The 26,650-nt window shown below is 55.9% G+C and overlaps 1 protein-coding gene across 4 annotated transcripts in view; it reads left to right on the forward strand.

The window, feature by feature from the left end:
• Window positions 1-275: 275 nt before the first annotated feature.
• Window positions 276-26,650, forward strand: part of MICALL1 (MICAL like 1) — a 36,004-nt gene continuing 9,629 nt past the window's right edge. Inside the window, exons 1-11 of one of the 4 annotated variants that reach the window (XM_054469478.2) lie at window positions 276-919; window positions 5,990-6,038; window positions 6,461-6,602; window positions 12,143-12,231; window positions 13,468-13,610; window positions 16,385-16,839; window positions 19,359-19,416; window positions 20,364-20,746; window positions 21,656-21,826; window positions 22,111-22,526; window positions 26,102-26,236. In XM_054469478.2, the coding sequence (XP_054325453.2) occupies window positions 774-919; window positions 5,990-6,038; window positions 6,461-6,602; window positions 12,143-12,231; window positions 13,468-13,610; window positions 16,385-16,839; window positions 19,359-19,416; window positions 20,364-20,746; window positions 21,656-21,826; window positions 22,111-22,526; window positions 26,102-26,236 (2,187 nt within the window). In that variant the 5' untranslated portion in view covers window positions 276-773. Of the gene's footprint in view, window positions 920-3,408; window positions 3,526-3,949; window positions 5,614-5,989; window positions 6,039-6,460; window positions 6,603-12,142; window positions 12,232-13,467; window positions 13,611-16,384; window positions 16,840-19,358; window positions 19,417-20,363; window positions 20,747-21,655; window positions 21,827-22,110; window positions 22,527-26,101; window positions 26,237-26,650 lie in introns of those variants that run through there. The other 3 variants (XM_063663226.1, XM_054469476.2, XM_063663225.1) reach the window with 3 other exon arrangements.

The following is a 26,650-nucleotide window of genomic DNA, read 5'->3' on the forward strand; positions in this document are numbered from 1 at the left end:
AGGGGCGCGTGGGTCTCCCTGCCAAGCTATGGGGGAGGGGATGGTGGACATGAGAACTTCCAGCTCAGCGGTGCTTTAGGGTGGGGAGCCGGGGTGAGGGAAGCTGGTGGCCATCCGGGGGGTGCTCTGGGGTCTGCAGGGGAACTGCCTCCCCAAACTTTCAAGCTTGGGGTGGAAGGGGGGATTTGCGGTCATTAGGAGCGGGAAGGAGGCCGGATGGGAGCACGAGGTGTCCCGCCTCCAAAGGGTGGAGGGCTCCCGGTGGGCGGCGCGGCTGCGGCCGCGGCGGTGAAGTCATCGTGGGAGTGGCCCGCTTGCGGCGGGTGCGGGGGCTTCGCGGGCACCCAGTGGAGCAGCGGGGGCCCGGCGCCGTCGAGGGGCGGGCGATGGGGCGCCGGCCCGTCTTGGTAGGGGTGGGCTCCGCACTGGGGGCGGAGACGCTGCTGGGTGGGGCGCGCCTCGGGCGCGGACGGAGGCGGCGGGACGCCCGCGCCCACGGCCGGCCCACAATGAGGCGAGCGGGCAGCGCGGAGTAGGCGGCGGCCGGCCGGGCCGGGCCACGCGGCGGCGCTGCTTGGGCAGGTTGGGGCAGGGCCGCGGGGCGCCCGAGCGAGGACACCGCGGCCCCGCCTCCGCCCCTCCCCGCGCCCTGCCGGTCGGCGCCCGAGCTCGGAGCCGCAGCCGCAGCCGGAAACCGGGCCCGCGCGGCGGCCGCCGTCCCGGCCGAGCCGGGTCCCCGAAGCCGGAGCCGGAGCCGGGCGGGCCGCGGGGTCATGGCTGGGCCGCGGGGCGCGCTGCTGGCCTGGTGCCGCCGCCAGTGCGAGGGCTACCGCGGCGTGGAGATCCGCGACCTGAGCAGCTCCTTCCGGGACGGCCTGGCCTTCTGCGCCATCCTGCACCGGCACCGGCCCGACCTACTGTGAGTGCGGGGCCCCGGGCGGGGCGGGCTGGGGCCGCGACTGCCGCCCCCCTCAGTGACACGAAGCCCGGGCGGTGACAGGCGCCGCCCCCGGACACGGAGACGCCGACCCCCCCGACGGCCCCGGACGCCGGGCGGGTCCCTGAGACCCCGGCCCAGGGCGCCCCTCCCCCGCCCGGCCACCCTGACCCCGCCCGTGGGACCCCGAACTCTCCCCCGAGGCTGGTCCCTGCGCGAGGGACACTGGCCCCGCCCACAGAGCAATGATTTCCGCCGAGGATCGCTGAACCCCTAAGCCCTTGACCTCTTTGAAGGGGTGTTGAGCCCTTTTTGGGGGTCCTGGGCCTCTCCTACCCTAAACTCCTCTCCACGGGCTCGCCGGGCCTCCCCTCTCCCCCGAGGCTTCCCACTCGGGGTGGCCCCTTGCTCCGGGTGTGCAGGTGAACCCCCACTTCTCTGACCCCCAAATAGGAGCTTGTCTCCAGACAGTAGCACAGTTCCCGGCACAGAGGAGACCTCGGCTAACAGGTGTTGGATGAATGGATGTACAGACCCTGTGCTTTCCCCACGCCCCCCCAGTTCGGACGCAGCCCTGCCTCCCGGGTGTGTGTGCTCGATGGCCCTGCTGCCCTCCTCAGTGGGGCACGCAGGTGGGGCGCGCAAGAGGAGTCACAGGCGGGCGATGTTGGGAAAACTCCTAGGATCCGATTGACAGACACCAACCGGCTGCTGCAGGTTGTGAAATGTCCCCTTCCTGCCCAGAGCTGCCCGATGAGGTTCTCATGGGAAAATGCATTCAGACTCCCCAGAACAGTTGACTTGGAGCCTCTGTCTTTGCTCTCTCTGCCTTGAGCCCTGGAACCTCTCCTCCTTTCGTCCCTTCATTCCTGAAACACTGGGTGAGTTTATCTGGTGCCATTCCTTGCACTTCAGGTCTCACCTGTGAATCAGGGAGGAGAGTTCTGGTCCCTACCCCTTTTGCATGCAGCCCTCTTGCCAGGGCTCCCCCAGCCTGGCAGATGGAGGCTTTCTGTGCCTGTTCCACCTCCACATTTGCACTGTCGGAGGGCAGCATCTGAGAGGGCTTCTAAGGGATTGCCTCAGGATTCCATGGTGCAGATGCACCTGGTTTACCTGTGTGTACCCTGCAATACTGTGTCTGTGGGTGGTGGCTTGGGCCCTGGAGGAGAGGGTTTTTGGGGCTGTGGATACAGAAGGGAACAAGATAAGGTGGTCATGTAGGTGGGCCCCTGCCCGCTGTGGGGCATGTGACACCCATACTAATGGAAGCACAAGGTTGATGCCTGGTTGCCCAGGAGCAGGGGGTAGAAGGATGGAGGAAAAGGGCACCAGGGTTGGACCTGGGCATTGGAAGGGAGGGCCCAAGGGGTCTTCTATTTTGTCTGAGGGGCAGGAGTGAGGCAGGAAGCAGGGACAAACCCAGTGTGGGAGGGGACTTGGGTGTGAAGCAAAGCCATTTGGTAGGCCTGAGCCTGTCGGCATCAAAGTAAATAAAGGCCGCCTGGTTTGTGTTTAGCTTCTCCATGTCTTAGGCTCATGGCCTTGGGTCCTCATGGGCTCTCTCCAGGCATCAGTGTCCTCATCTGTGAGGTGGGATTGATAATGTGACACAGCTCACAGAAATGTGAGGACTGCATGAGATAACAAGCATTCAGTTAACATTAGTTACTGTAAATAACTAATGTTGGGTCTCACTCTGTCCCACTCACAGAGTGGGGTCTCACTCTGTCACCCAGGCTGGAGTGCAGTGGCACAATCATGGCTCACTGCAGCCCCCACCTCCTGGGCTCAAGCGATCCTCCCACCTCAACCTCCCGAGTAGCTGGGACCACAGGCACACGCCACCATGCCTGTCTAATTTTTTTGTATTTGTAGAGATGGGTTTTCGCCATGTTGCCCAGGCTGGTCTTGAACTCTTGAGCTCAAGTAATCTGCCTACCTCAGCCTCCCAAAATGCTGGGATTACAGGCATGAGCCACCATGCCTGGCCCAATAACAATGTTTGATTTCTTCATTTATTCAACCAGTATTTGTAGAGTTATTACTCTGTGCTGGACACTGTACCTGGTAATGGAAGTACCAATGAACAAAACAGGCAACCCTACACGCTCTCCCACACCTGTAGGGGAAACGTGTATAAATGATGATGGCAATTCCATGTACCCTATCAGAGGGCTGGGGGTGGGAGACCTCCTAGGGAGAATATAGTCTTCAAGGAGATGGCAGGAGCCAGGTGAAGGCTGCCGGGTGGACGTTCTGGCATGGGACCCCGTCTGAGCAAAGGCGAGGGGCGGGAGGTGTGTGCAAAGCTGGAGGCCGTGTAGCTGAGTGGGGAGCACAAGGTAGCGAGTTGGGAGATGCGGTTGGGACAGATGGCTGACAGCTGCTTTTGCTGGCTAAGGAGCATGGATAGGGGCCTCAGGGAACCATGCAGGTTTTTTTTTTGTTTTTGTTTTTGTTTTTTTGAGATGGAGGCCTGTCACCCAGGCTGGAGTGCAATGGCGCGATCTCGGCTCACCACAACCTCTGCCTCCCGGGTTCAAGTGATTCTCCTGCCTCAGCCTCCCAAGTAGCTGGGATTACAGGTGCGCACCACTATGCCTGGCTAATTTTTGTAGTTTTTAGTAGAGATGGGGTTTCACCATGTTGGCCAGGCTGGTCTCGAACTCCTGACCTCAGGTGATCCGCCTGCCTCGGCCTCCCAAAGTGCTGGGATTACAGGCGTGAGCCACCATGCCTGGCCGAGCCACGTAGGTTTTAAGCAAGGGAGGGATGTGGCTGGAAAAAGTGTGCAGGGGAGGGTGGCTCCCCTTCTGAGATCCAGAATCATGTCCAGGCATTCATTTTCAATATTGCCAGCCCATTGCACAGGAGAAGAGCTGAGGCCCAGGTCCCGCATAATGTGTAGGGAAGGCCTCAGTGGTCGGTTGGGAGGATCTCCGTGAGAGTAGGGGTGGCCTAGGGTGAGGGCAAGAATCATCTCCTATAGTGGTTCAGGCTTCTGGGGCTGTGGGCCCTGCCTGGGTGAACCCAGTGTTGGCCCAGGGCTCTGCTGGGACGAGGGTTGTGGGGGCTGGCCCATCCCTCCGCACCACCCGAAATCCAGACATGCTTAAGCTCCTTTGAGGGCGTGGACCATGTGGGTTTCATTTCTGTGTCCTTCATCTTCCCCAGAGCCAAGTAGAACTCCGCAGGCCTCTGAAGACTCTCAGAAAATATATGTGTTACCAAAACACAGATGTTAATTAGGGACAGAGATGGGGGTGGAAGAAGTTGGAAGAAAACCTGCAGGATCCTGAAGGTTTTTTACAGTTTTCACACTGTTTTCAGCATTGATTCATTCAACAAACATTTACGGAGCATCTTCGAAATTTGGGGAACTTTGTAGGGAGTTGGGGGCACAGAGTAGCTAGAATGTGACCCCAGCCTTCTAGGAACACTTCTGGGGTGACCAAAATAAATGGCTGAGACAAGTTGTTTTTGTCTTATTTGGTCTTGGAAAAAGCCTCTGTTGGGGGCTGGGTACCATGGTGTTTTCCTCGCCCTGTCACAGTGTCATGAACCGGACCGGGAGACAGCGGTTTCGAGAGGTGAAACACCTTGCTAAGGTCGCACTCTGAGGCAGTGGCAGAAAAGGGGAGCTAGGGAGGCAGCCCAGGGGAGAAGGAAGTGGCCTGGTCAGAGTGGCAAAAAGGGAGCTGGTGCCCAGACTTAGTCACCATCCCTCTCCCCGTCCACCCAGCCCTGGGGCACCAGACCCCTTCTAGGGTCCTCAAGCAACTCTTTCCTGCCCAGGGTTCACAGTCCCTGGCCCCTGCCTGGAAAAGTGTTGGGGGCAGGAGGAGGGGGCTGTGCTTACCCGGCTCCCTCATATCTGTGAGGCCTGCCTTTTACCAAGCTGGGACTCCACCAGCTTGGGAGGTGGTACTAGTGCTTTTCCTGATTTGCAGATGGGACAATGAATGCTGGAAGGACTGCTGATCCCCCCAACCCCATGGTCACATGGGAATTCAGCCCTCAGAGGTGGCGTGGCCTGCTCTTGCCTCTGCCCATCCATCTCTGGCAGTCAGGGCTGCAGTTTTCAGCCATAGAAGGGCAAGGCTGCATGCGGGTGCACCCGGGAGGCTGCCCGGCGGGAAGACTGAGCTGCCTCTGCTGGTTTCAGCGGCCTGGAGTGGGGAGGGAGGCGGGGGATAAATAAAGCCTGCGGGCCAGCCAGCTGTCCCGTGCTGGGGCCCCCAGGCAGGCCCTGCCACCTCTCACCTGTCCCAGTTTAGAAACTAGAAAATCCCTCACTGCTTCCCCAATGGAAGCTGCCCCAGGAGTGGCCCAGTGGGGCCAACCAGCTGTTCTGTGCCAGCAGCTCCGGAGTATGTACATTTCCACTCTGGTTCAAATTTGTTCTTCTATTCGCGGCCCCATTAAGAAAAACATTCATCTGCAGGCTGGACCGGGTTGGGATTCAGCAAGTTGGTGTGGCTTCTCTGAGTGTGTGATGCATCTGCAGGGGCCTGTGAGCAGTGGAAGGGCCAGACATGTGGATTCCCAGGGCTGGTGGCTTCCTTTCTCCAGGCCTCAGTGTCCTCATCTATAAAATGAGATCAATTCTTGCCAAACAGAGTTGCTGTGAAAAGAAAGTAAATGAGACAGAGGAGCCCAGCACTGCGCCCTGGGTGAGGTCACATGCGGGTCTTAGTTGTGTCTTTGCCACGGACTCCAGAAGTGGCTTCCTGCAGAGAGGGAAAGGATCTTAAGCTTGAAAGTCTGGGCTTGAGCCCCACCCCTTCCCAGTGATTTCCCAGCCTCTGCTTGGATGCCTCCAGGGCCCGTGAACTCATGCCCTGCCCTGGCAGCTCCAGCTCTAGCAGCAAATGTTTGCTGCCTCAGTTTCCCCCTTAGTAATCCACAGACTCCCCCCAGCAACCCTGCTGAGGTTGATGCTGGCTGGGACAAGGTCTTCTCTGTTCAGCTCCTTTCTGACTCTGACCCTGCCCCTATTCCCCAGTCACCTCCCCTCTTGACCAGTCCTCCTCCCTTTGCCTCTTGCAGAGATTTTGATTCGCTTTCCAAGGACAATGTCTTCGAGAATAACCGTTTGGTAAGTTCCCAGACAGATGGAAGCCCAAGAGGCTGTGTGTGTGTGTGTGTGTGTGTGTGTGTGTGTGTGTGTGTGTGTGTGTGTGTGTGTGTGTGTGTGTGTGTGTGTGTGTGTGTGTGTGTGTGTGGTGGGGAGGGCAGGGGTCTTGCACGGTGGCTGCCTTTGTACACTGGCCCTGGCTGCACCTTTCCCCACCCTCTGCTTCCCACCAGCCCCCTCATGCATGGAGCACCAGGCTTCCCCTTTCTCCAGGCCGTCCTGTGGCTCTTGGGTGGGATTAATACTGAAGGGAGCCCACAGTCACCCCATCCCACCGAAGGGAGCTGGGCCTAGGCTGAGGGGTCGCCCCCTAACGCTGCCTCCTCCTCGGCCTCCTCTTCCTGCTGCGGCTGCTCCCACCCTTGCACCTGTCACCACCCCAGGCCTTTGAAGTGGCTGAGAAGGAGCTGGGGATCCCCGCTCTCCTGGACCCCAATGACATGGTCTCCATGAGCGTCCCTGACTGCCTCAGCATCATGACCTATGTGTCCCAGTATTACAACCACTTCTGCAGTCCTGGCCAAGGTGAGAGGGGGACTCAGCCTTTCACAGAGGCTGGCCCAGGGGGTGGCCCTGGGGATGTTCGATGCTTGCTACTGGTTTTCTGAGTTGTAAACAGGCTGCTGAGGAGTGTATCATTCATTTACTTATTCATTCATTCACTCATTGAAATATTTCTTTTTTTTTTTTGAGACAGAGTTTCGCTCTTTTTTTTTTTTGAGATGGAGTCTTGCCCTGTCACCCAGGCTGGAGTGTGATGGCACGATCTCGGCTCACTGCGACCTCCGCCTCCCGGGTTTAACCTCCTGCCTCAGACTCCCGAGTAGCTGGGATTACAGGCACCCGGCACCACGCCTGGCTAATTTTTTGTGTCTTTAGTAGAGACAGGGTTTCACTATGTTGCCCAGGCTGGTCTTGAACTCTTGACCTCGTGATCTGCCCGCCTTGGCCTCTCCAAGTGCTGGGATTACAGGCGTGAGCCGCCGTGCCCAGTCCCACTTTTTTTTTTTGAGATGGAGTTTCGCTCTTGTTGCACAGGCTAGAGTGCAATGGCGCGATCTTGTCTCACTGCAACCTCCGCTTCCTGAGTTTAAGCGATTCTCCTGTCTCAGCCTCCTGAGTAGCTGGGATTAGAGGCACCTGCCACTACACCTGGCTAATTTTTGGTATTTTTAGTAGAGATGAGGTTTCACCATGTTGGCCAGGCTGGTCTTGAACTCCTGACCTCAGGTGATCTGCCCGCCTCGGCCTCCCAAAGTGCTGGGACTACAGGCATGAGCCACTGGTGCCCGTCCTGAAATATTTCTTGAGTAAAAGAGCCCTGTGCTGGGCTCTGGGGATGCACCTGTGAATGTAATCGCTGCTGAAGTCCCATGGGGGAGATAGACACCAAACACACCCACCAGAAAATGAACACAATCACATCAGAGGAGACACAGCAGGTTGCGTTCATCTGCTGCATGGAGTCCACCTCCCCGGCATCCACCCTCACTTCCTGTTTGCAGACACTTCCTTGGGTTTTTCCTCCAGCAGGGAAGTGGCCCTGTCTGGTGAGGCTGCTGTGCTGTCTTCCACAGAAGTGACTGAGAGCTGAGAGGCTGGGGAACTGGGGAACCAGAGTTGCAGGGGCTACAAGGTGACCTTGGTTCTGAGTGAGGTCACTGGGCATTCCCATGCAAGAACCTCCCTTGGGGGTAGCTGGGCCTCCCCTTCTGCAGAGAGGAAATAGGCCCAGAGAGGGGAAGCAAGGAGCTCAAGATCACACAGCAGACAAACTGAACAGCTGGGTTAAGAATCCAGGTGTACTGAATCCTACGCTGGGTTCCTGCTGTCCCTGGGTCTGAGTAGAGCCCGTTTCAGCCCCTCCTCCCTCCTGCCTCTGCTCTCGGTCTAGACAGTCCTGGCGCAACTCTTTTTTTTTTTTTTTTTTTTTTTTGTTACGGAGTTTTGCTCTTGCTGCCTAGGCTGGAGTGCAATGGCGCGATCTCAGCTCACTGCAACCTCTGCCCTCGGGGTTCAAGCGATTCTCCTGCTTCAGCCTCCTGAGTAGCTGGGATTACAGGCATGCGCCAACATGTCCGGCTAATTTTTGTATTCTTAGTAGAGATGGGGTTTCGCCACTTTGACCAGGCTGGTCTCAAACTCCTGACCTGAGGCAATCCACTTGCCTCGGCCTCCTAAAGTGGTAGGATTACAGGCATGAGCCACTGCGCCCAGCCATGGCCCAACTCTTTAAAGTGTTTTATGAAGTCAGAGATTTCTTTTCTTTTTCTTTTTTTTTTTTTTTTTTGAAATGGAGTTTCACTCTTCTTGCCCAGGCTGGAGTGCCATGGCGCAGTCTCAGCTCACTGCAACCTCCACCTCCCGGGTTCAAGCGATTCTCCTGTCTTAGCCTCCCAAGTAGCTGGGATTACAGGCACCCGCCACCACGCCCGGCTAATTTTTGTAGTTTTAGTAGAGATGGGGTTTCACCATGTTGGCCAGGCTGGTCTCGAATTCCTGACCTCAGGTAATCCACCCACCTCAGCCTCCCAAAGTGCTGGGATTACAGGCATGAGCCACTGCACCCAGCCATCTTTTCTTTCATTATATATATATATGTATATATATACACATACATGTATATACATATACACGCATATACATATATATGTACATATATTATGTGTATATATGTACATATATTATGTGTATATATGCGTTCACACACACATACACACACACACACACATATATATATATATTTTTTTTGAAACAGCGTTTTACTTGTTGTGTTGCCTAGGCTGGAGTGCAGTGGCATGATCACAGCTCAATGCGTCCTCAACCTTCCTGGGCTGCGGTGATCCTCCTACCTCAGCCTACTGAGAAGCTGGGACTACTGGTGCATGCAACCACACCCAGCTAATTTTTATATTTTTTGTAGAGGTGGAGTATCACCATGTTACCCAGGTTGGTCTTGAACTCCTAAGCTTAAGAGATCTACCCTTCTCGGCCTCCCAAAGTGCTCGGATTACAGGCGTGAGCCCCTATGCCCAGCCATAAATAAATAACTTTAGAAAAAAAAGAAAAGAGAGCCGGGTGAAGTGGCTCATGCCTGTAATCCCAGCACTTTGGGAGGCCAAGGCAGGCGGATTGCTGTTGAGACCAGACTGGGCAACATAGCAAGAACCTGTCTCTACCAAAATATGGTGGCACACCTGTAGTCCTAGCTACTTGGGAGGTTGAGGTGGGAGGTTTGCTTGAGGCCAGTAGTTCGAGGCTGTGCTGAGCTATGATCACACCAGTGCACTCCAGCCTGGGCAACAGAGCGAGACCCCATCCCTAAGCACAAAAAATAAACAAGAAAATTTAGAACATGGCAAAAACAGAAAAATTAAAATAATATGTTATACCCCTTCCCCCTGATGTAACACTAGGGATTAAAATAATTGAACAAATAGCATTATGTATATTTTAATAGAAAACAAAATGAAAGTATTTCCAGACCCCAGAGGCTTTGGTGAGAGGCAGTCTAAGGTTGGGGTTAAGAGCATGGACTCAAAATTTTCACTCTGCCATTTCCTCTTTGGGTGACCATGAGTCAGTTATTTAACCACTCTGCCTCAGTTTCCCTTTTGCAGTGAGGATAGGAATAACACCCATCTCACAGGGTTGACTTGAGGAGTAAATGAGGAAATGTGTAAACCAGTGTTTGGCACCTATTTAAATTAGTATTCTTTTTTTTTGAGACACAGTCTTGCTGTGTCATCCAGGCTGGAGATCAGTGGCACAACTTTGGCAGACTGCAGCCTCTGCCTCCCAGGTTCAAGCGATTCTCATGCCTCAGTCTCTCAAGTAGCTGGGATTACAGGTGCGCACCACCACGCCTGGCTTAATTTTTGTATTTTTAGTAGAGATGGGGTTTCACTATGTTGGCCGGGCTGGTCTGGGATTTCTGACCTCAAGTGATCCACCCACCTTGGCCTCCCAAAGTGCCGGGATTACAGGTGTGAGCCACTGCGCCCAGCCAAGATTAGTATTCTTACTACTTCTTATTTCACTGATTAACGTTTAGCTGGATTCCTTAGAATCGCAATTCAGCCTTAGCCCGCAGCCTTCCTTGTGGCCAAACCTGAATCTCTCTCTACTGAGCTCTTCTCTGGGACTCTGTGGGGTGGGTTGGGTGTGGGCAGCTGTTGGTGGTACCCAGCTCATTCGTTGGCCCTCTCTGGGCAGCCTGGTGGGCAGGGGCAGCCCTGGTGGGCACAGCTTACTGTGCTGAGTGTGGACATGGGCACTCCCTCGCCCTGCAGGGATTCTCATTGATAAAGGTACGGTTTGTGGCAGACAGTCCCTTCTCTGTTACGCTGCCCGTATTTTCAACCTTGCAATGTATTTTCGCCGGGCGCGGTGGCTCACGCCTGTAATCCCAGCACTTTGGGAGGCCGAGGCAGGTGGATCACAAGGTCAGGAGATCGAGACCACGGTGAAACCCCGTCTCTACTAAAAATACAAAAAATTAGCCGGGCGCAGTGGCAGGCGCCTGTAGTCCCAGCTACTCGGGAGGCAGAGGCAGGAGAATGGCGTGAACCCGGGAGGCGGAGCTTGCAGTGAGCCGAGATCGCGCCACAGCACTCCAGCCTGGGAGACAAAGCGAGACTCCGTCTCAAAAAAAAAAAAAATGTATTTTCATACCTTCTCTAATAAATCTGCCTTTTGTAATTAAAAAAAAGGTACAGTTTATGCCTTTCATACAACTTGGCCCCTAAATGCAAACCATTTTTATCCCATCTGCTGCTTAAGCAAAGGAAACAGTGATATGTTCCAACTCTGGAGGCAAAGCTGGCTGTTCGACTCCCCCAGATGGTCCTGTACTGTACTTTCTGGGCGAGTGGAGGCATTTCAAGAGTGACTTTGACTAGCCTTGACTTTTTACCAGACTGGGTAACTTTGGAGCCTGCCCCTGGCTGAGATGTCGCGGCACTGTGCTGAGTATTCAGCTGTGCCACCACGCTCAGTGGGTGCCAGTGACCCCGGGAACAACAGACAGACCCCCACCCTGGAGGAGCTGCAGCCTGCTCAGGGAGCCAGGGCATGAGTGAAGGAAGCCGAGCGGCTGTGGGAAATCAGAAAGGGGTTGGGGAGTAATTCAGGATTAAATCCAGCTTCTTCATGTGGCTTCTAAGGGCCTCTCCCCAGTCAGCTGGAGCCACTCCCGGCACCAACCATAGTGTTGTTGAATTTCTTTCTTTTTTTTTTTTGAGACAGAGTCTTGCTCGGTTGCCCAGGCTGGAGTGCAGTGGCGCTATCTCAACTCACTGTAACCTCCACCTCCCAGGTTCGAGTGATTCTCCTACTTTAGCCTTCCGAGTGGCTGAGTGGCTGTGATTATAGGCGCGCACCACCACGTCCAGCTAATTTTTGTATTTTTAGTAGAGATGGGGTTTCACTATGTTGGCCAGGCTGGTCTTGAACTCCTGACCTCAAATGATCCACCCACTTCAGCCTCCCAAAGTGCTGGGATTATAGGCGTGAGCCACTGTGCCCGGCCTGAGGAGCTGAGTCTTAGAGGAACCCAGGGTGGGTAGGTTTGTTCTGGTGAGGGGGTGTGCAGGCCGGGTTCTGGCCCCCGATACCCACTTGGGGATAGGCAGCACAGCTCCTTGTCAACCCCAAGGAGGCAGCCCCTTTCCTGAGCTGTCAGGCCAGCACCATGTGGTTCCTTTCTTTTCCTTTCCTTCACCTCCTCTACCCTGGGGGCAGGGAAGCTGCTGGTGCAGCCACACGTGGGTGCTGTGTTCTGTGATCGTACTGTGGCACCATTGTTCGGATTGGCTCTGTGCAGTAGGAGTCACTCTCCCTATTTGATGGAGGTTCAGTGAGGTTCATGGCTTGCCCTCAGCGCTTGGCTTAAAACTGGAAGCGTCCCCGGGCCCGCGTGAAGCGGGAGCCAGCTCCTGTCCCACTGCATTAGGTGGTCTGCCTTAAGGTGATGGCTACAGGTCTCAAATCTTCAGCCAGGTTGGTACCTCCTGGGACTCCAGGATCTCCACCTGCTTCAGGACCCCTTTCCCATCTCTTGGCAGCTGGTGTCTCACCACCCAGAAAGGGCCTGGCACCCTGTTCCCTGCCGTCTGTAGCACCCACTCCAGTGGAACCAGAAGATGTGGCTCAGGTAGGCAGATCCCTGGAGAGGTGGGAGGGCCGGGGGTGGAGGGGGCGAGTTATGTGGACAACTATCATTGCAGTGACTGGGTCATGTGAGGAAGTTAGCCCTGACAGTGTTCAGAGGGTGCTTGTTCTCTGTCCCTGCCCTATTGGCTTTGGGAACAGGTGTCCCTGACTGGGGCAGTGAGGCATGGGTCAGGAGGCCAGTCCCTTTCTATGGGCAGGGAGCCCTACCTCCTTCTCCAGGACTCAGGTGGGGTCAGGAGTTGCCAGCTCTGGCAAGGGGAGAGAGGGCAGTCCACACTGCTGACTTCACCATCATGGGACTGTCAGGAGTTACACACGTAGTAAAGCAAAGATTCCCTTTGATTCCTGTGGAGACAGCTTTAAACTTCCCGGCTTGATTTCCTTTAATCCTCTCAACAACCCAGGGAGGTCAGCATTATGGGCCCTGATATGCAGATGAGGAAACTGAGGCTCAGTGAGGTTTAGTCATTTGTCCAAGGTTACTTAGTAAGGAAGTGGGGGCCAACTGCCAGTCACCTGTTTGAAGGGCTTAGAGGAGGTGACACCAGCCCTTCATATCTGGACAGCACCTTACGGTGTGTAAAGGGCCTTCCCCTCCTGCTCCCATCTGCTCCTTGCTGGAGGGAGCTAGCCCCAGGGTGGGTGCCCCATGAGGGTACATGGGGCCGAGGCTGGCAGGGGTTATACAGTTTCATTCTGCAGGTGGGACCCAAGCCCACACTCGAGCAGCTTGCTCAGGTTCACTGTGCTTGGATGTAGAGAAACTGGGATTTAAATCCATGGCAGTTCTAGGAGAGAACAGAAAAGGCAGCTGAGGTGGGCCTGGGAGGACAGGAACCCATCAGGGGGGCTCCCCAAAGGGGAGGAGGAGGGGGCAGGAGCCGCCAAGGGGAAGGGGCTGCACAGCCAGGAGCTGCCTTCCTTGCGGGAGGGAAGCCTCAGAAACCGGAAGTCAGGATTTTCGTGTTTCCACACTGGCTCAGTGACCTTGAACAAGGCTTTCCCCCCTTCCGGGCTTTGGCTTCCTCACCTGGGAGACAGTGGCAGCCTCCTGCCCTCTGCCCCTCCTGGGGCCCTGATGAAGTCCATTTCCACCACGAAGCCTGGTGCACACTTGAGTGACGGTGGCCGTTGGAGGGAGGGAGAGGGCAGTGATGTGAACAGGATGGCTGGTGACCATGTCCCGCTCCCAACCTCCCCACCTCGTTCTCTGCAGGGTGAGGAGCTCTCCTCGGGCAGCCTGTCAGAGCAGGGCACCGGCCAGACCCCCAGCAGCATGTGCGCAGCCTGCCAGCAGCATGTGCACTTGGTGCAGCGCTACCTGGCTGACGGCAGGCTGTACCACCGCCACTGCTTCCGGTGAGTGGCCAGGGCCGCGTGTTACCCCCGAAACCAGGGAGGGGGCTACCGTGGGTTCAGTGCGCCAGGCACCTTGCCAGGCCCTTCACGCCAGAGCCCCTGGCTTATCCCCATTTTACTGATGAGCAAACCAAGGCTTAGTGAGGAGAAAGCACTCGCTCAGCCACATGATTCGAGACAGAAACAGGGCTAGAGCACAGGGGTTTTCCTTCCAGCGCCTATGCTTTTTGAGGATAACTACTGGATGAGGATGAAGGAGCACTTTAAAAGCCATGTGTACTTTAAAAACCATTGAAAATTAGCCGGGCGTGGTGGTGCACACCTCTAATCCCAGCTACTCGAGAGGCTGAGGCAGGAGAATCGCTCGAACCCCGGAGGCAGAGGTTACAGGAAGCTGAGATTGTGCTACAGCACTCCAGCCTGGGTGACAGAGTGAGACTTTGTCTCAAAAAAAAAAAAGGCCATTGAAAAAAGAAAATGAAATATTTTAGCTTAAAAAAATTTTTTTTGGCCGGGTATGGTGGCTCACGCCTGTAATCCCAGCACTTTGGGAGGCCGAGACAGGTGGATCACCCTGAGGGCAGGAGTTTGAGACCAGCCTGATCAACATGGTGAAACCTCATCTCTACCAAAAATACAAAAATTAGCTGGGCGTGGTGGTGGGCACCTGTAATCCCGGCTAATTGGGAAGCTGAGGCAGGAATCGCTTGAAGCTGGGAGGTGGAGGTTGCAGTGAGCTGAGATCGCACCTTTGCACTCCAGCCTGGGCGACAGAATGAGACTGTCTCAAAAAAAAATTTTTTTTTTCTTTAAGATGGGTCTACTATGTTGCCCAGGCTGGTTTCAACCCCCTGGGCTCAAGTGATCTTCCTGTCTTACCCTCCCAAGTAATCGGGACTACAGGCATGTGCTACCATGCCCTGCTTGAAGTTTTAAACAATTACATTAACAACTTGCTTTAAGTATATGGCTTCCAAGGAAAGCCAGATTTTGAGAGAGTGGTATAAGCAGCAAGGAAAGTAAAAAAACTTAGAAAATTCATGGAAACATTTTATATGTTTCAAAAATGAAACCAAAAGAGGAAATTGAACAGTCAAGGAAGCCGGGAGTGGCAGCACGCGGTTTATCTGGTTGAGTGTGCCCCTGAGTGGGGGGCAGCTGGTGCTGGAACCCTGGAACCTGACTGCAGAATTGGGGTGTCATGGGGAAAAATCTCGAGGAGGGAACAGACTCTACCAACACAGTCACATCTGGCTACCAGGGCAGTGTTTTAGAAACTTTTTACAGGCCGGAGCTGGGTGTGGTGGCTCATGCCTATAATCCCAGCACTTTGGGAGGCTGATGGGGGAGGATCGCTTGAGGTCCAGAGTTTAAGACTAGCCTGGGCAACATAATGAGACTTCATCTCTACAAAAAAAAAAAAAAAAAAAATTTGGCGGGGCGCGATGGCTCACGTCTGTAATCCCAGCACTTTGGGAGGCGAGGCAGGTGGAACAGGAGGTCAGGAGATCGAAACCATCCTGGCTAACACGGTGAAACCCCGTCTCTACTAAAAATACAAAAAAAATTAGCCGGGCACGGTGGCGGGAGCCTGTAGTCCCAGCTACTCGGGAGGCTGAGGCAGGAGAATGGTGTGAGAGAATGGTGTGAGAACCTGGGAGGCGGAGCTTGCAGTGAGCCGAGATTGCGCCACTGCACTCAAGCCTGGGCGACAGAGTGAGACTCCGTCTCAAAAAAAAAAAAAATTAGCCAAGTGTAGTGGCATGCACCTGTAGTCTTAGGCACTTGGGAGGCTGAGGCAGGAGGATCACTTGAGCCCAGGAGTTTGAGGCTGCAGTGAGTTATGACTGCACTACTGCACTCCAACCTGGGTGACAGTGAGACCCTGCCTCAAAAATAAAAAGAAACTTTTTATAGTAACTCCTAGTAAAAAATACACTTGACACTGTGACTAGATGTAAATATTTACCTGAAATAAAACTGTGTAAGTAGAGGCACAGCTGGAGTAAGAGTTTCACAAAGCACTATTTGGCCTTTCTTGTATGATACAGTCTTATACATTGTATCTTATTCTATTTCATTAACAAAACACAGCCAGGAGCGGTGGCTCACACCTGTAATCCCAGCACTTTGGGAGGCCTACGCAGGTGGATCACTTGAGGTTGGGAGTTTGAGACCAGCCTGGCCGACTTAGTGAAACTCCGTCTCTACTAAAAATGCCAAAAAAAATTAGCCAGGTGTAGTGGCAGATGCCTGTAATCCCAGCTACTCGGAAGGCTGAGGCAGGAGAATCTCTTGAACCCGAGAGGTGGAGGTTGCAGTGAGCCGAGGTCGCACCATTGCACTCCAGCTGGGACAACAAGAGTGAGACTCCATCTCAAAAATACAAAACAAAACAAAAACAAAACACAAAACACCACCTAATTGGGTAAAAACCACCGCTTTATTTTCCTGAGCCACTCCTGGATGCAGCCACTCACTGGATGCCACCTCTCAGGGGGACCTTTGCTTCTTCCTCTTGCAGCATAAACTGAAGGCATTTTTCACAATTTCTGTTGCTGATTTCGTGTGATTTTGTGATTTTATTGTTCCACTATGCTTCTGACAGTTACTGTTTTCTTTATCCTCTGGGAAGTCTAGGGTATGGACCCTGGAGCTTGGCTGGCAGTTGGGAAGAGGGAAGGGAGGAGACAGCCCTGAGTGCGGCTGGAGGGGTAGCCAGTGCCTGGGCCGGGCTGCCTGGCTAAGTGAACCCCTGTCCTGTCCCCTGCCAGGTGTCGGCGGTGCTCCAGCACCTTGCTCCCTGGGGCTTATGAGAATGGGCCCGAGGAGGGCACCTTTGTGTGTGCAGAACACTGTGCCAGGCTGGGCCCGGGGACACGGTCGGGGACCAGGCCTGGGCCCTTCTCACAGCCAAAGCAGCAGCACCAGCAGCAACTCGCAGAAGATGCCAAGGATGTTCCAGGAGGCGGCCCCAGCTCCAGTGCTCCTGCAGGGGCTGAGGCCGATGGACCCAAGGCCAGCCCTGAGGCCCGGCCCCAGATCCCTACCAAGCCCCGGGTTCCTGGCAAACCACAGGAGCTGGCCAGCCCCCCTGTGGGCCGCCCCACCCCTGCCCCCAGGAAGGCCTCCGAGAGCACCGCCCCAGCACCCCCCACGCCCCTGCCCCGCTCCAGTCTGCAGCAGGAGAACCTGGTGGAGCAGGCTGGCAGCAGCAGCCTGGTGAACGGTGAGCAGGGTGCAGTCGGGGCAGGGTGCACTGGGTGGCAGTGCACTATCTATTGAAAAGTCTGTGCATCTGGGAGTGTTGGTGGGCCCCCTCCATCTGTGCCACTGTGTGCTGTGCTGTGTTGGGGCCTGCCTGTGTTTTTGAGGTTATTATATATTTATTTATTTTTTTTATTGTATTGTATTTTTTTTTTTTTTTTGAGACAGAGTCTCGCTCTGTCGCTCAGGCTGGAGTGCAGTGGCACAATCTCGGCTCACTGGAAGCTCCACCTCCCAGGTTCACGCCGTTCTCCTGGCTCAGCCTCCCGAGTAGCTGGGACTACAGGCGCCCACCACCACGCCCGGCTAATTTTTTGTATTTTTAGTAGAGACGGGGTTTCACTGTGTAAGCCAGGATGGTCTTGATCTCCTGACCTCGTGATCCGCCCACCTTGGCCTCCCAAAGTACTGGGATTACAGGCGTGAGCCACTGCGCCCAGCCTATTTTTTTTTTTTTTTTTTTGAGATGGAGTTTTGCTCTTGTCCCCCAGGCTGGAGTGCAGTGGCGCGACCTCAGCTCACTGCGACTTCCACCTCCCGGGTTCAAGCGATTCTCCTGCCTCAGCCTCCCGAGTAGCTGGGATTACAGGCATGCACCACCACGCCCGGCTAATTTTGTATTTTTTTTTTTTTTTAAGTAGAGACAGGGTTTCTACATGTTGGTCAGGCTGGTCTTGAACTCCCTACCTCAGGTGATCTGCCTGCCTCGGCCTCCCAAAATGCTGGGATTACAGGCGTGAGCCACCGTGCCCGGCCTATTATTATTATTTTTGAGATGGAATCCCACTCTGTCACCCAGGCTGGAGTGCAGTGGTGCGATCTCGGCTCACTGCAACCTCTGCCTCCCGGGTTCAATCAATTATCCTGCCTCAGCCTCTTGAGTAGCTGGGATTACAGGCTACCACAGCCTGGCTAATTTTTGTATTTTTAGTAAAGATAAGGTTTCACCATGTTGGCCAGGCTGGTCTTGAACTCCTGACCTCAGGTGATCTGCCCACCTCAGCCTCTCAAAGTGCTGGGAGTACAGGCATGAGCCACTGTGCCGGGCTCTTACTTTTTTTTTTGAGACGGAATCTCACTCTATCATCCAGGCTGGAGTGCAATGGCACAATTTCGGCTCACTGCAACCTCTGCCTTCCAGGTTCAAGCGATTCTCCTGCCTCAGCCTCCCAAGTAGCTGGGACTACAGGTGCACACCACTATGTCTGGCTAATTTTTGTATTTTTGGGTAGAGATGGGTTTTCACCAGTTGGCCAGGCTGGTCTCGAACTCCTGACTTCAGGTGATCTGCCTGCCTTGGCCTCCCAAAGTGCTGGGATTAAGGCGTGAGCCACCGTGTCTGGCCTGTTTCTGAGGATATTAATTCCTGCCACAAATGCCGAGTTCCTGCAGCCTCTGCCGTGCTCTGTTCTCCATGCTGGGACAGTGCAAACGAAACAGACCCAGGCCCCGCCCCTACGCTGCCTCCCTCTGCATGCGCTCTTTTGCATCTGTTCTTGTGGGCTTTAGTTTCAGGGTGTGTAGTAAGTGCCACTCTGCATGTGCCCGTGTGTCCTCAAGCTCTCTGGGACTCTGCACATTGGTATCCTTCCTGTGTGTCCTGGCCCATCCACAGGCACACTGCAGGTGACCTCCATGCCCAGCCTCTATGCTTGTCTATGTCTAGAAGGGGAGAGCTCAGGGGCTTGGGGGAGAGCAGAGGGGTCAGGTGGGCCCCGGAGCCAGTGTGAGCTGCAGTGGAGACCCCTGGCCCATTCTGTGGGTGCATTCTCCCCCAACCCCACATCGTGGAATTCTCCCAGATGACCTCCCCGGGTTTCTGTGAGCTTGTAGGATTGAGACTCCTTGTATAAGGCTGCTGGGCAGCCCTTATCATTCCATTAGGGAAGGCATTGGTGGCCATGGGGAGAGAGACTCCCAGGGTCACCCTGCGACTTGCACCAGAACATTCTATTTGTTCAGCTCTCGTGGAGGCTGGATCTGAGCTGACTGCTGGGGACACAGAATACTGTTCAGGCCTATCTGTGCCTTCAGGGTGCTCCCATCGTTGAGGTGGAGACAGGCACAGATGCAAGGGTTTCAGTGGATTGTGGAAGTCTTGCTAAGTTGGAAGGAGGGGAGCAGGGGCTGCTGTGGGATTCACAGAGGACACTTGGGAGTCCAGGACTTCCAGGAGGAGGTGGCTCCCAGGCTGAGTTGAGATGATGTTTTCTGCCCACACTTGGGGGGGGCGTTGTCTGAGGGGATTTGGGTTTCTTCTCAAATGAAATGCAAACGGGGTCTCAGGTGGCCTGGCCTTGACCCCTGACTGTTCTCAGCCACCTGGGTGCTTATCTAATCTCCATGGGCTGGGCTGGGGAGGTGCGAGGGTGCCAGGAGGAAGGCGGGGCGCTCCTGGGGAGGCAGGTGCTGTGGCTGGCTCCCTGGGTGCCCACCTCCTGCTGCCCATGAAGGCCTGGCTCACTCTCCTTTCCCATCTAGGAAGACTGCACGAACCGCCTGTCCCCAAGCCGAGGGGGACACCGAAGCCATCCGAGGGGTATGTCGATCCCTGAGGGGCTTTCCTGCTTTGCAGGCCCTGGTGGTGGGAATCGGGGTACTTTGGGGCCGGGTAGGGAGAGAGGTACTTTGGGGCCTGGGCAGGGCAGGGCTCAGGAGGGGAAGGAGAGCTGGGCCCACAACCTGTCTCCTGAGGCTCACCCCGGGATTCCTGCGGCCAGCGCCTGGCCCCCTCCCCAGGTCCCTGCTCCTGTGGGCAGTGCCTGGTGCAGGCAGCCACCTCTGGTACCCGTCGCCTCTCCAGGCTCCTTTGCCCTGTAACGTGGGAGGCCGAGGCTTGATTACAGAGTTGATTTGAGGCTTAGCAGCAGAGTATAGAAAGACCTGGAAAAGCTCAACTGTAGTACCAGTCCCTCAGGTCCTGCAGCACGGGACCCTGCTTCACGTGGAGGACATCTACTTCAGCTGTTATTTGGGGGCCATGCTTCCCCCATGTGGTCGATCTGTAGGGAGGCAGGTGGGCCATGGCTGTGCCAGTTGTTAACATTTACTGAGTCCCTGGCACTCAGCAGGTGCCCCAGTGTCCCGCCCAGTGCTGGACTCCGTAGCTCACTGCATCCTTACACCAACCCTGTGAGGCAAGGATTATTAAGGTCCCCATTGAGCGGAAAGAGAGACTAATGCAGAGAGAGGGCAGGTGACTTTCCCAGGTTACATGGATTGTAGATGGCAGAGCCCCTCGTCGATCCTTTTCCTGGGCTGGGTTAACAGCAGCTCTGTGACTTGAAGGTTCACATTCTCTGGGCCTCAAGGGCTATGACTCTAACAGTCCATTTCAGACTGGCCCCGTGGGGCTGGGGCTGGGAGAAGGGAAACAGCCGTTTCTCATCCACCCCCTTTGAAGTGGAGTCAAAACTGTCTAGAGAGAGAAGGAAGCTGACCCCTTGCCTCTGGTAATGGTTTCTGCTGCCTCCCTCCTCCCTCCAGGACACCAGCCCCCAGGAAGGACCCCCCATGGATCACGCTGGTGCAGGCAGAACCAAAGAAGAAGCCAGCCCCACTTCCCCCAAGCAGCAGCCTGGGGCCACCAAGCCAGGACGGCAGGCAGGTGGAGAATGGAGGCACCGAGGAGGTGGCCCAGCCGAGCCCAGCGGCCAGCCTGGAGTCCAAACCCTATAACCCCTTTGAGGAGGAGGAGGAGGACAAGGAGGAAGAGGCTCCAGCTGCACCCAGCCTGGCCACCAGCCCTGCCCTGGGCCACCCGCAGTCCACAGCCAAGTCCCTGCACCCCTGGTATGGCATCACCCCTACCAGCAGCCCCAAGTCAAAGAAGCGCCCTGCCCCACGCGCACCCAGCGCGTCCCCACTGGGTGAGTGCCTTTCCTGGAGCTCTCCTGACAGTCGGAACTCGGGGGTGGGGCCCGGGCCTGGGGAGGGGGTGTGGTGAGGCAGAGCCTCCCAGGCCAGGCACCACGTGTTTCATGGGCGACTTCTCATTTAATCCTAGAGCAAACCTGTGAGTAGGTATCGTCACCTCCACTTTGCAGGTGAGGAGACTGAGGCACAGAGAGGCTAAGTAGTTTGCCTAAAGCCTCTCAGTGCTTAAGCGGTAGAGGCAGGATTTGAACCTGCAGAGTCTGGCCCGAGTTCATCTCTTCACCCTCCCTGTCGTGCTCGTTAAACGTGCTGTCTAGTGATGTGCTCAGTGCAGCGAGGGGCTCATGGAAAGGAGGGGTTTGCTTGAATCCTGCCTAACTCTGTCACTGTCGCTGCAGTTCCTGAGCGACCTGGGCTCTCACCTGGCCATGTGTGACCAGGTGTAATGACTCTGACTGTCCCTGTCTGTCTGTAGTCCTCCATGTGACGTGGTGGCTAAGCTCCAGGCTGCGGGGCCTCCTCCGCCCAGTGCTTCCCCCTCACCCAGGAACGCTGGAGTTTTTGGCCCTCACCTTCTCCCAGTCTTCTGATACCCTGAGCTGGGTTTTTGGCCCTAACCTTCACCATGGCTGGGTCTGGCCGCCTCTGAGAGTTCCATGGGACCCCCTCTCACAGTGGGGCAAGAGCATGCCAGAGCTGGCAGAGGCAGGTGCTCAGGGGGTCTGAGTGGAGCCCTGGGACCCCAGCTGAGGCTGGCCTGTCTGCATGGAAGTGGTGGGCAGCTTCAGGGGACAGCAGAGGAGCATGAGCTCTGGAGTCAGATACAGTGGATTCAATCCCAGCCCGTGCTGGGGCGAGCGCCCTCTCCTCTCTAAGCCTGTTGCCTCATCTGGAAAATGCAGATAATGTGTTTGGAAGCATCATATCCGTCAGCCACGAGGAGATAAATTGGTGCCCGGCAGTGCCTGTCCCAGAGCTGGTGGCTGCGAGGGCTGTGTGCTCCTCCCCCCTGCCTCCGCACTGCAGATCAGGGACAGAGGAGGGGCCACCTCTCTTCCTCTGGCATTCCCAAGGTGGTTTTGCTGTGGGTGCCCTCATGGGGGCTATGGGGAGTGTGGGGAAGTGGAGGCAGCAGGCAGAACGCAAGGCGGGCGGGATGGACTCGGGTGGCTGGATGCACCTCATGGCTTCCATCCTGCCGGGCGTTTGCTGTTCCCTGGGCCTTGGCCCTGTCTCGATGTGGAGGGCTTGGGTTTCCAGGGCTGCCTGCGGCTCTGTTGAGAGTGGAGCCGGGAGGTGGGGCTGGAAGCCCTTGTGGTGCTCCCCTTGTGAGGTGTCCTGGTGCTCATCCGCACAGCTCTCCACGCCTCCCGCCTCTCGCACTCGGAGCCGCCCTCGGCCACACCATCGCCAGCACTCAGCGTGGAGAGCCTGTCATCCGAGAGCTCCAGCCAGACTGCAGGTGGGGAGCTTCTGGAGCCGCCAGCTGTGCCCAAGAGCTCCTCAGAGCCTGCTGTCCATGCCCCTGGTACCCCTGGAAACCCTGTCAGCCTCTCTACCAACTCCTCCCTGGCCTCCTCTGGGGAACTAGTGGAGCCTAGAGTGGAACAAATGCCTCAAGCCAGCCCTGGCCTTGCCCCCAGGACCAGGGGCAGCTCAGGTCCCCAGCCAGCCAAGCCCTGCAGTGGCGCCACCCCCACGCCTCTCTTGTTGGTTGGAGACAGGAGCCCGGTGCCTTCCCCTGGAAGCTCGTCCCCACAGCTCCAGGTAAAGGTGAGTGCCCCCTCACCCTCACTAAAAGTGACATCCTCTCTAGTGGATGCAGATCTGGTCTCAGGACAGAAATGTCCAGGGCCTTTTCTTAATTTTTTTGAGACGGAGTCTCTCTCTCACCCAGGCTGGAGTGCAGTGGTGCGATCTTGGCTCACTGCAAGCTCCACCTCCTGGGTTCACGCCATTCTCCTGCCTCAGCCTCCCAAGTAGCTGGGACTACAGGTGCCCGCCACCACGCCCGACTAATTTTTTGTATTTTTAGTAGAGTCGGGGTTTCACCCCATTAGCCAGGATGGTCTCGATCTCCTGACCTCGTGATCCGCCCGCCTCAGCCTCCCAAAGTGCTGGGATTACAGGCGTGAGCCACCACGCTCGGCCTTCTTTTTTTTTTTTTTTGAGACGGAGTCTCGCTCTGTGGCCCAGGCTGGAGCGCAGTGGTGCGATCTCGGCTCTCTGCAAGCTCCACCTCCCGGGTTCACACCATTCTCCTGCCTCAGCCTCCCGAGTAGCTGGGACTACAGGTGCCCGCCACCACGCCCGGCTGATTTTTTGTATTTTTAGCAGAGACGGGGTTTCACCGTGTTAGCCAGGATGGTCTCAATCTCCTGACCTCATGATCCGCCCGCCTTGGCCTCCCGAAGTGCTAGGATTACAGGCGTGAACCACCACGCCCGGCCGTCTAGGGCCTTTTCTATCTTTACTGGCCTCTGACTTCCTGAGTGGCCTTGGCCAGTCTATCTACCCATTACCCACTCTGTCTGTTGAGGTACAAACCCATCTGTCCGTGCTTCCATCCATCTTCCAGAGCTCCCATCTATCTATTCACCTGTCCACAAACATAGCCTCCCAGGTCTTATGTATCAGGGCCCCTGTTTGCCTCCCATCCCCTCCACTGGCCTATTTGGGTTCCACTCACCAGCGACCAGTCATCCCGTATTGTCTGTCCGCTCTTCCATTCACTCAGGCTCTACTGATGCCAGACCCTGGGCAGAGTTGTATTAAAACCCTATCCTGGCCGGGTGCAGTGGCTCACACCTGTAATCCCAGCACTTTAGGAGGCTGAGGCAGGCAGGTCACTTGAGGATAGGAGTTTGAGACCAGCCTGGCCAACATGGTGAAACCCCATCTCTACTAAAAATACAAAAATTAGCCAGGTGTGGTGGCGGGTGCCTGTAATTCTGGCTACTCGGGAGGCTGAGGCAGGAGAATTGCTTGAACCCGGGAGGTGGAGGTTGTGGTGAGCTGAGATGGCTTCCGTTGTGTGCCATGAGGGGTGTTTACCGAGGAGAGCAAATGTGGCCCTATCCTGTCCTCCTGCTCTCTTGCTGGGCTCTGTCTTTTCTCAGGTGACATAGGCGTGGGGAGTGTCTGGCTGGGCACCCATCCAGGCTGCTCCTGTTCCAGATATGCTGTGTGCTCACCTATTTCTCAGCCCCATACTGAAAACCTGGGGATTACCTGGGCTCAGTACTTTCCTCCGGGCACCCAGTTCATGAGGGGCCTCTCTTGCAGCCACAGCGCCTTTGGATGGCCCAATGCTCTGCAGGCCTCTGAGCTCCCAAGGCTCATCTGGCCCCAGGTAGAGGGTGGCAGGACAGCCTTTGTGGGGCAGCTGAAGTTGTGGCCTGACCCTGCCCATGTGCCTCAGGCATCATTGAACCTTCCCTGGCCTCAGCAAGAGCCTCTTGGGCATTGATTCTGGCTTTGCCTCCCACCTGCTGTGTGTCCTTGAGCAGGCCCCATCCTCCTCTGGGCCTCGGGCTCCCACAGATGGTGAGGGGCTGGCGGCACCAAGTGTCTTGAGTGCTCAAAAGACCCCTGGCTCCTTGGTGGTGGAGGGCACGGTGGTGGGTCACCTTCGGATTCTTGTGTTTCATATCCTGGGCTGTGTGAAGATTGGTCTGAAGTTTTGGGGCTGAGGAAAGGCTGAAAACCTTTGAGGGGCTCGCTCAGGGGCTTTGGGCTGCTTGGCTCTGCTGGCCCCTCTGGGTGTGTTAGAGGGAGGGGGCAGAACCCCAGGTGCACTTGCTTGGGGGAACCCCTGTCCCACTGTCACCCCAGGATTAGGGGAGACTTTCAGAGGCAGTGGGGGCCTTGGGGTGCCACCCTCGGTCATTGGGTGGGTGCTGCCCTGTGGGAGCCAAGCCCTGGCTCCTTGCTGTGCCCAGACTTGGGCCCCGGCACCCTCCCTGCTTCAGAAACCCCAGAGCAGCTCCCACCCCGAGAGCCTCTCTCCCTGGGCTGGCACAGGCCTCCCCCTGCTCCGCAACTGCCGAGGGAAAACTGGGTCAGTGCTTCTTGGAGCATCCCAGGTCTCAGGTGAGGCCTTTGTAAGGGGCTCACAGTGACGTCTGTTTCCGATGAGCTGGGAAGAGTGATTGGGAAATAGTGACGTTGCCCATGTGGTGGGCAGGGCCTTGCTGTGCCCCAGCGGTGGGGCTGCCCTGGCCTGTGCTGGCCTCAGAGAGGGCAGGGGTCTCCCCAGAGGCACGGAAGGATGCAGAGCCTGGGCTCTGGGTGTGTGGGTACTGGGCTGTGCAGCAGAGGATGAGATCTTTCTCTGGGAGGGAGGGAGGTACCCTCTGACTCCATCTGCTGGTCAAGCACTTCCTGGCTGGGTGACCCTGGGTGAGGAACTTCACCTCTCTGAGCCTCAGAGTCCCTACTGGGGAGAGGGTGGTTATGAGGCCCGAATGAACTATCATAGCTCTGTCTTGCCCTAAACCCAATGCCATTCTGTGCCTCTAGGGAAACCCCTGCCCTCTCTGAGGCTAGCACAGCTGGGCACCACCATCACTGGGGCACAGTAGGGTACTGCCTGCCACATGGGCAGGGTTCTAACCACTACCCCTCAATGCTAGATGGCTGCCCAGGCCCTGAAACAGACAGATTCTCATCGCAGTTTGGGCTCATGGGAAGTGTGTGGCCGTGAGCAAATGACTTGACCTCTCTGAACTTGAGTTTACTCAGCTGTGAAATGGGCATTGTAATATCCACTTGGCAGAGTGGTTGGGAGACTTAAACAAGAATGTATAAAAAGGCCAGGTGTGGTAATCCCAGCACTTTGGAAGGCCAAGGCAGGAGGATCACTTGAGCCCAGGAGTTTGAGACCAGCCTGGGCAACAAAGTGAGACCCTGTCTTTACAAAAAAAAAAAAAAAAAAAAAAAAAAAAAAAGAAAAAAAAATTAGCCAGGCATGGTGGTGCGAGCCTATAGTCCCAGCTTCTCGAGAGGCTGAGCTGGGAGGATTGCTTGAGCCCCAGGAGGCTGAGGCTGCAGTGGAGCCGTGGTTATGCCATAGCTGCACACCAGCCTGGTGACAGAGTGAGACTGTCTCCAAAAAGTGTAAAAAGTATCCAGTGCAGTAACTGACACATGGGAAGAGCTCTGGAAATGGAAATGTTTGTTGAATGACTGAGTGCATCAGAGATGGAATTCGAGGAGACTGTCTCTTTGCCTGGGTCCTGCTGGCACTGGAGTGCTGGCCTGCTTTCCATGTTCCCAGATATGAGGCTGCTGGGGTCTCACGTGCCCTCTTCCCAGGCTCACCCTCTGTCACGTCTCCTTCCTTTTAGTCCTCCTGCAAGGAGAATCCTTTTAACCGGAAGCCATCGCCTGCAGCGTCCCCAGCCACAAAGAAGGCCACCAAGGGATCCAAGCCAGTGAGGCCACCTGCCCCTGGACACGGCTTTCCACTCATCAAACGCAAGGTACCAGCTGGGAGCCCCCTGAGACCAGGCTGGCCTGGGCTGGCACCCCCAACTCTGCAGCTGCAGGCTTCCCCTGGGACTCTAGGAAGGCTGGCTGGCTGGGCAGCTGGCCTCAGATGCTCAAGAGAGCACTCTTGGGCGGCCCAACTGGAAGGTCTAACTTGCAGCCCAGAGGGATTTGGAGCAGATCAGCCCTTCACCACCAAAAGCAGTGGGTGGTGCGTTTAATTTGTTACTAACAAGTTCAAGTATCAAGCACTCATGATATACTGCTACTTAAGCTGATTAGAGTGTTCTCAAGTTTATCTCTGTAACAAGGTCACTCTCACTGACATTGTGATAGCCTTTCTGGAGTGGCAGACAGGAGGCGTTTCTGTGAAGGGCAGGGAGTCATGCCACCTTCTGGAGTGTCTA

Source organism: Pongo pygmaeus, chromosome 23, assembly GCF_028885625.2.
Source record: "Pongo pygmaeus isolate AG05252 chromosome 23, NHGRI_mPonPyg2-v2.0_pri, whole genome shotgun sequence".
NCBI classification, from domain to species: Eukaryota; Metazoa; Chordata; class Mammalia; order Primates; family Hominidae; genus Pongo; species Pongo pygmaeus.